Raw genomic sequence first — 8762 nt, forward strand, 5'->3', positions numbered from 1 at the left:
AACAAGCTAGACCGTGATTGTTTCATTTTATTCACTACCTTCTTTATTTTTGCATCTTAATTACCAGACCGGAGCTGGAGTCGCCATTTGATGTACAAGAGATGTCCGCCTTTAGGTTGCATTCGATTACTTTAGATCTTCCGTTTTGAAGTTTGGCCCTCCCACCAACGAGATTTCTACTGACAGCTCAAAGCCGTCCGCAAAACATTTGCCGACGGCAAAAAACCTTCTTTGCCAACGGCCATGGCCGTCGGCACAATGGGTATTTGTCGTAGACATGTTTACGACATATGTAACATAAAAGCGCCTCAAAAGCACCTGAAATGCTTGCCTACTGGTATTAATATATGTAAACATTTGTGTGACATGTATTGTGCTTTGAAGTACTCATCCTGTATGCTTTTCCGGAGAAACGTTGCCTAGGCTCCAATTCAGACTTATGGAAAGCCTGTCCCACGCAAACATGGTACAAGATTGAAACCAAGACAAGAAAATGAATGTGACCAATAAACACGCAAGCGATGTAAGGGACAAAACTCACAAATCAAACCAGCATACAACATGTTTATAGAACTGATGATTAGAAGTGCAGGCGTCAACTCCATGTACTTCAAAAAGGAACCCATCAACATGCAAGTTGAAGCGTGGTGAAGGCGGCATCATAGAGTACGGAAAACAGGTCTTGGATGGGGACTTGGCCTTCAAACGGTCGGTGAAGAAACTCAGATAACATGATGACGAGATTGAAACCCGACCTACGAACTTCAACTTAACCACCTTCACATTGCCAAATTCTAACCATATTTTAGAAAAATATATTCCACTGTCTCCGAATAAATACTTTGACTATAAGGGGACGTTTGCTTAACCTAGATTTGAAGATCGAGTGATGGATTTGAACTTTCAATGCATTGAAGAATGAATATTTTCAAATGTGTGCAACATTAACGTAGACTCCAAATGATTTTCCCGCATATGTGTAGACACTTCAAATTTTAACAGGTCAAAACAACCATTTTATCTCCCATGAATGGGAATTTGAATGGGGTTTTCGAAAGACTTTCAAAGGTAGGGTAATGAATTACAACAAACCAAATCATATCAATCTTTTCTTGTGCTTCTCCTGCGTGGGGTTGAAGAGACTTGTGATAAGGAATACCTCTTATAGTTGCAAGGTCGAAGTGGACTTACCAACCCGAGATCTGCTAGTTGGTAGTCAGCTTAAGAAGAGGAAGAAGTAGTTAGCAAGCTAAAAGGGTCTCGGATCATTTGTTTACTGGTTTGAAACACCAACTAATCGAATCGGTTGAGTTCAATTATAAAGGTGCAATTGGATCGGATTTGGATGCACAAACAAGAGATCACGTCGAATTTAGTTCGGCCCAAAATTGCAATAATTGAGTTGAATTGGATCCCTTTTGAGGCTTGACATAGTCCTGGCCAAGTTCAGGGTGAAAGTGGGCCTGGTTCATGTAAACTAGGTCTGGGTTTAGCTTCTCGCTAGACCAGATGTTGGGCTATGGGCTCTGTCCTGCCTCCCAGGTGCCGCGGCGTCCGCCGTTTTCTGGCGCAAACCTGACATGAGCGCTCCAATTCATACACATCTCTGTCTCCTTGGTTCGAGGACTCCCCGTCAACGACCTGAGGCCGTTCGTGCCTCATAAATTCATAATCGTGGCCTCCGCTTCCGCAAGTCTCCAATGGGGAGTTAGAAGCCACCGTTCGTTGAGGTGACCAGCAGCCACTAGGGAAGAGAGAGACCAAATCGGCCGTACCCACGAAGCCATGATTGACAGTCGAATCCCCGGCGGAGCCGGCCATGGGACTCTGCAGCACGCGTTTCCCTGCCGGATTCGCTTCTCTTATAGGAACGCCACCGTCCTCGTCTGTTTCTTCAACATCGTGATCGCCATCCTTTTGCTCCACGCCTTTTTCGGGTCATCCGGTCGCAGATTTGCGCTCAGACGCGGCACTTGGGGTAATCTGGTGGCACCAATTTGGCGTTGACGGTGTTTCTTCATTTCTTTAGTTTCCGCTTGTAGTTGTGTTTCTGATGAGTGGGTTCTTCGTTTGCCTTGTTAATTGCTGTCAAGAATTGGAACTACAGGTAGAGACGCGTGGTTCCTCGTTTTCTGACGTACCATCTTGGATAAACTAAAAGCAACTATTTTCATCTTATACTTTTTAAACAAGAGCATAAAAGTTTGTACAACTTGAGCTTTATTTGAATAGATTGGTCTTATTGGCATCAGGTTTGAAGAGAACAAACTCACGGCTGCTCTAAGTTGTAGATTCATGATTAATGGCTACTTTTTGACAGATTAGTTTCATCTCCCGTGACGGGTGCGTTTATCATTTTAAAATGTGTTGATCACTGGTGCCGTCATGTGTATTCGTCTGTATTTTATATGTTTTTGTTCTTTTCGTGTGTGTGTATATGAGAATATATTTGACAAGAATGTTAACGAGCAGGACTGAACGTATCTAGGTATGGAGCTTGGCCGATGTTTGCGGTTGTGTACATAGTTCGAAGGACATGAATTTGGTGGCATTTTCTATTTGGTTTTACAAAGACATTCTGGTATTTGAAACGCTTCTTCTCATGCATTCTATATTTTCAGAATTGGTATTCGGTCTCAAGCATAGGAAAATTGATGTGTTGCAACGTTGCCTTCTATTAGCTGCTTCCAATTTCGTTCCATGCATGTGGTTGTGCACTGTAATTTGATAGCCTGCTCGCTTTAATTGTTCTGAGCTGAAAGTTTTTGTTATATAGAGATATGGATCATGTGGATGGTTATTGACTGCTTTAATGCTTGTCAAATGGTGGACTGAACTTGATCAATAATTGAAGTCCTGCTGTTAGAGCAGGCATTTCGTGCTTGAGTTATATATCAATATCATTATTTTTTAAGGACCATGTGAGCCTATCATGATGTTATTATCTCCAAGAACCACAACGCTCTAAGATCCTTTTACTTCCTTATGTTTAGTAATGAGTCACTAATTCAGATTGCACATGACAGAGGCTGAGGCACTGCGTCGGGCTATGGAGCCCTTGGAACTAATAAAGAGGGTAAGGATGCTGGGGTTGTGCTAATGCTTTGGATACAGTTTCCCTTTTTTTTTTTGCCCTTCTGATTATTTCAGGTGACAGTTTGATACCTTACAGATTCTCACGTCTGCTTGTTTCTATTGCTTTGTTCAGGTTAAGGAAATCCAGGAAGAATTTTCTAGAGAGCAAGAGATAGTGGTGGTAAGTACCGGGCAAAGACAGAGCGCTGCAAGTGATCTTTCAAAAAGGCTAAAGGACTTTCAAGCATTAAATGATGCAAATAGCAAGAAAGGTAGCATCCAGTGAGCTTTTTTATGTTTGCCGGTTACATCTTTTCTCTTTTCCTTTTTCTGTTTAGTGTACTTGCTGATATAAGCTGCTGTTATATTATGTTTATATAAATTGAAAGGCTAAATTTGTTCTTGAGTGACTGTGAGAGTCAAGAGACTTTGAACTGGAAAGAAAACTATATATCTTTGCAGGCACAAAAGGGGATGGCTCTGATTTTGTTAACAATGATTCAGGAGGGAAGACTGGATATGAAAGGCAAACAATATTGGAAAGCAATATTGGAAAAATGTTTTCCTTTTGATTTTGTACATTGGAACCTTTTATACTGCATATTCGTGAAATCAAACATAGGGATACAGAGTGTGGGAGGGTCCCTTTGTTTCACCGTTGTTTAACAGGAGAAGAAATCGTGAAGGGTATAGGATATAATATGAACATAAACACATGCATGTTGACATTGAGGGCCACCATGGTTCTTTGTGGAAATTTATACTGCAGGGATCTAAAAATTGTAGGTATTCTGGGAGCTAGTGGTTTCTCTGCAGTTATGTAAATATAACTTGTCATTTTCTGGTAATAAATTTCCTTACCAAGAAAGAAGGTTCCTTGTTTATTCTGAATGTCACCCTCTTGATCAAACCTTTTTTGTAGTACGTACACTTGTTTTCAGCAAAGATGAACCTAGGATCTTCACTTTTCAAATAAAACTGGTGGACCTCACTTGCAAAATGGATCTTGTGCATGAGTTATGAAGAAGTGATGAAATTTGTTTTCCTTCTGCAGTCAATACAACCCCTTACCTTTTGGGTCCCTTGCCCTCTTCCTAATTTTCTTACTACGGTTCTTGCTTCATGTTCAATGTATTTTCAAAGGGCAGCTGAACTGGAAGAATCTTGTGAACGGAATGATTCACTTTTCTCAGATGTTTTGGTGATCTCTAATAGAAGAGTGACTGCATAGTTTCACCCTCAACACTTGAGAATCCACTTTCTCAGATGTTTCAGTTACGAATGATTCATAAACCTGTTCATTTGAAGTATTCCCTGCCTTCTCTTTGTTAATTGTAGAGCTCTTGTGCTATTTATATATGCTTATTGAGTATTGAATTAATCTCCGTTTTCTGTGCCTGTACTAACCTCCACCTGCTTACTGGCTTTTGATTCTATCTTTATGTAAATCACTGACAAAGATGGAAGTTTCTATCGGATTGCACATATAACGCTGGATCTTCTTTCTGTGGACTGTAGCCCTTGAGGAGTGGCGCAGAAGGAAGATAGACCGAGCCAGACAGAAGAAAACTGATTAAAATGCATCAATTGCAGTACAGTCATGGTGAAGCAGATATTTTCTGTAAAAAGCTGTTCCCTAGCATTTGTAACCCATGTTATTTTTAGAGATCTGCCCTGTGTGTTGGGCAGGTATCTGTGAAGCTGGATTCTGCAGTCTCTGAATTGATTGTTGTGTCATCTACAATTCGATCTACGAAGCAAAATGCAAATATATGTCATATTAAATTTCAAGCTAATAAATCATATTAACTTTCCAACCCGTTTTTTGGATTATTCAGAGCAGCAAACTGGTCTTTCTTGAGATTGAAATGAGGATCCTATGAAACTGCAGTCTTTGCATGAAAAGATAAGCAATTTTCACTTTTTATCAGATACAACAAGCTTTATACAACTTTCTTATGCGGATCTGGTTCTAACAGAAAGTTTTCCAGTTGGGACTTCAACAGTCAATAGGATGTGAACTCAAATTTGGGTTCAAATATAGATCGAGATCAGGTCCAGTTCATTGAACTTCCTAACCTTGGTAAAGTTTCTTCTAATGGCGATGCCTAAGGAATCCTCTAACAACATAGATGTTAAGGAGTGTAGCCCCCTGCAAATCGAACCAAGGATGTGCCGCATAATGAGTCCCAGTCCGCTCATGACTTTGAACTTCCATTTTCGTCATGAAGGTTGGTGAGAATTTGGTAAAGAAGACAATGCGAAAGGTGTGAAAGATTTTGAATTGACATCTTGTTGTTGGAGCTTTTTTTAATGTTGCCGTCATAGAGTGGAGATTCATTTCAGTTAGAAACATAACAATAGTGCATGAAAAGTTTTATATGCGTTTAGCCCACGCATCTCGAGTGCAACGTGACCGCGAGGAGCTCGATTACCCTGGGAGTATTTGCTCAAGAAAAAAAACAAAAAAGTTGTAAATACTAGTTAGGAAAAGAAGAAGTATTGTCAGAAGTGGGATTTGAACCCACGCCCTCAACCGAGGACCAGAACTTGAGTCTGGCGCCTTAGACCACTCGGCCATCCTGACGCTTTGGTGATACGCCTTCGCTTAAAAGATATTGACCGTTTGGCTCCACGACTTGCCTAACAAAGCAATCTAGTTCTTGATGGATTGCTCACTAAAAGGATCGAAATTTAAATTGGAAAACACTATATCTGGGTCTTCTCCATTTGTAATTATTGTTTAAAGAATTTGAGGAAGACACAAGGAACTTTCAAAGCGGTCACAAGAACATGCTTACGGTTTAGTTTTCTTTTCAACTACGCCTTTCGTTGTGCTACCATAACTTAAATTTCCTATGCGTTAATACATTTACATTGGATTTTGTTTCTTTGTTAGGTTTGTTTTACAATATTAAAAACAAGAATGTCGAACTCTCTCATGTGTATATATGAATTGTGTGTGTTCATAAATGTCAAATCTTTCGGCCAAAAGTAAAATAAAATTGTCGTCGGATGTTTGCCCAAGGAGACACTGTGGGTAGAATGGCACGTCACAAATTTAGCACTTCGCTTTGGGTACCGAGTTATCCTCCGCCCTGAACTTCAAGAAGAAACGGATAATAGCTCGGAGGCAACGAGAAAAAGAGAGAGAGTGAGTCTGTGAGAGAAAGAGATGGCGGCAGTCTCTTCTCTTCCATCTTCTTACTGCTTCTCCCGGATTTCTCGGGCCTCTTGCAGAGCTTCTCCGTCCCTCCCCTTCACTATCTCTTATTCCTCCTCTCCGTCTTCTCTTTTACGGACTCTTCGTTGTGGCGTCTCTGGCGGGAGCAAGAAATGGACGGAGATAGGGGGTAGGAGAGGAAGTTGCAGGGTTCAGGTCGTTGCTGAGGAAAGCGTAGCGCCCGAAGGGGGAGAAGACCAACCCTCTGTTTCTGTTCCCATCTCGCCCTCCGACGTCCTTACCATGTTCTTCAAGGTCTCTCTCTCTCTCTCACTGAATTATCATGAACATCATGTTCATTTTCTTAGTGTGGCTCCATGGAAATTCTTGGAGACGAGCAAAACTGCTCTAATTGTCATCACCATCGTCCTCATTTTGTTTTTATCGCGATATAAGCCATGATATTACTCATGCCAGTTCTGGAAGTATGTCAGTTGTCGTTAGTTTTTCTTCCCCAATTTTATGTGCTTTTATTAACTGAATTCTGTTGTTGTAACTATGAAGGCGGAGGGAACTATGGATGATTCTGCAAGCTCTGCTGTCAGAAAGGTTCTGGAGGTCTGGTTTTTGTACTTCTCCTGTGCTTTACTCTGCTGGGAACGCTTCGGCTGAATTAAGTGTTCTGTAATCTGTCCTCTCGTGGCACTGCGCATTCATTTTAGAATCGGGGGTTAGTGTTCTCCATTATGGAGTAGCTCTGTTTGCATCGTTCATTGTGAGATGCTCAAGTCGATTCATGACAGTGATCTCTTGGAGCTATTTTAGCTAATTCGTTCTACCACTAGGTGACGGGCATAGTTTCTTGTTGGAGGATTATCCGTTGTCGGTCAAGTTCTAGGGTGATGCGATTAAGATTTTGTGTCTTGAGAGTACGGTTTGGCTGAATTTGATTCTGGATTGTGCTTAAGTTGATCTTACATTAGCTATTGCATTTTCATTGTCAATTTCATATTTGAAATAGTCGTTTCTTGCATTAATTCATGTTTCTAAGATAACATTTCACTGTCCATTTTTAGCAAGTTGCCCAATAGTTTGCTAAGTGTGATTTAATGATATTCTTGGGGAATCACTTGCACAGATTTGGCAGTAATTGCCAAATTGTTACCACAAACTTCTAATTCTATTCTGCTGAATGCAGGAAGTGGAAGGTGTTAGTGATCTTAAAGTTGGTCTTTCCGAGGGGATTGCAACTGTTGAGGTACGCTACTTCTGTCTTTTGTCAAAAGGCAAAGCAACAAAAAGTTCTGCATATGAATAGCTTCAGTTTTATAACTATTATCCAGAGAACTTGGTTGTTGAAGCTGAACTATTCTTTTTGATAGGCAACATTGTTTGCAGTTGTCTGTTTAAGATAATTGGAACTGGCATGATGATTTATAATAAATAGCCTTCTGTAGGAGGTCGCAAGGACTTCTCTTAGAAAAGACGGTGATGGACCTTCGGCCTTCGCAGAAGAATAAGCCTTGAAATGAAAAGCCACTTTACTTTACTGAGAGAGGGAAAGGCATTATGTGACCTGCCTCTCAGATGCAGCTCAATAGCGTTGTCTTTTTATGGTGTTCTGGCCACTAACGTGCACTGAGAGCTTGACATTTGCGGGTCTATTACTTTCTGATTTGGTCTTGACATTTGCAGCTTGATAAGAGTGTAAAATTCTTGACCACAAAATAGCGTCACCGGTTGGTTCTTTGAGCAACAAATTGCCTATAGTCTAGTCCTTATCTTCTTTGCACGGAAATCTATTCTAGACATCCATATTTCGCTTGAAGTGTGCGTGCGTGCCCCTCCTTCTCTCTCTTGTTTGTTCTTAATTGGCTTTGTCAAAGATGAGGATGGATTAGTAAGTCAGGGATTGGCATTCATGTAATGTTCCTGTATTTTTGTAACTCAGCAACTGCTATTAGTCGTATTGAACAATGCCATTCTTCTCTATGCAGCTAACGAAGCAGACAACAGTACAGGCTACTGGAGTGGCTTCCAATTTAGTGGAGATGATACAGGGATCAGGATTTAACTTGCAGACATTGAATTTAAGCTTTGAGGATGAAGAAGACATCATTGAGTAGCTTTCGTCTTGCTGTTTCATTCATTGGCCTTGAAGCTGCTCTTTGGTTGCACTCTGCTGTGAAAGGCTGGTGCTTTAATTTCCTTCTGTTTGTTTTCTGCTAGCTCTAGTTTTTCTTTGTTTAGCGGATGAGAGCTTGTATCTGCTCAGTTCTTGGTAACATCACTGCATTTAGAGTTTCTATTGAGGAAGAGTTCAAATATACACTGGTGGTCTGGGAGGCAGTTTTGGGCCATCAACCAGTTTCTTTTATATGATTCACCTTGGACGTTCTGTTTTACTATTACAAAGTGGCAGGGCATTGGGGAATAAGGCAAGGAAAGTCAACTAGCAACGTGTTAATATTCTTTTACAGCTTTTTGTAGGAATGGTTCATGACCTTAAGAAGGAATGGATAAC

At 40.8% G+C, this 8762-nt stretch overlaps 2 protein-coding genes and 1 non-coding gene across 3 annotated transcripts; 2 read left to right on the forward strand and 1 right to left on the reverse strand.

Annotated features, from left to right (window-relative positions):
- Positions 1–1593: 1593 nt before the first annotated feature.
- LOC116265431 (uncharacterized) lies at positions 1594–4892 on the forward strand. The gene is made up of 4 exons (XM_031646023.2): positions 1594–1978; positions 3027–3076; positions 3209–3347; positions 4594–4892. The coding sequence occupies exons 1-4, from the start codon at positions 1786–1788 to the stop codon at positions 4650–4652; spliced, it is 441 nt and encodes a 146-aa protein (XP_031501883.1). The 5' UTR covers positions 1594–1785; the 3' UTR covers positions 4653–4892.
- Positions 4893–5578: 686 nt separating this feature from the next.
- On the reverse strand, positions 5579–5662 carry TRNAL-CAA (transfer RNA leucine (anticodon CAA)). The gene has a single exon. It is a non-coding gene; the product is annotated as a tRNA-Leu (tRNA).
- Positions 5663–6119: 457 nt separating this feature from the next.
- LOC116265671 (uncharacterized) lies at positions 6120–8643 on the forward strand. The gene is made up of 4 exons (XM_031646457.2): positions 6120–6553; positions 6803–6856; positions 7437–7496; positions 8236–8643. Exons 1-4 carry the CDS (start codon positions 6251–6253, stop codon positions 8362–8364), a joined length of 546 nt encoding a protein of 181 aa, XP_031502317.1. The 5' UTR covers positions 6120–6250; the 3' UTR covers positions 8365–8643.
- Positions 8644–8762: the final 119 nt, after the last annotated feature.

This window comes from Nymphaea colorata, chromosome 12 (assembly GCF_008831285.2).
Source record: "Nymphaea colorata isolate Beijing-Zhang1983 chromosome 12, ASM883128v2, whole genome shotgun sequence".
Classification (NCBI taxonomy): Eukaryota; Viridiplantae; Streptophyta; class Magnoliopsida; order Nymphaeales; family Nymphaeaceae; genus Nymphaea; species Nymphaea colorata.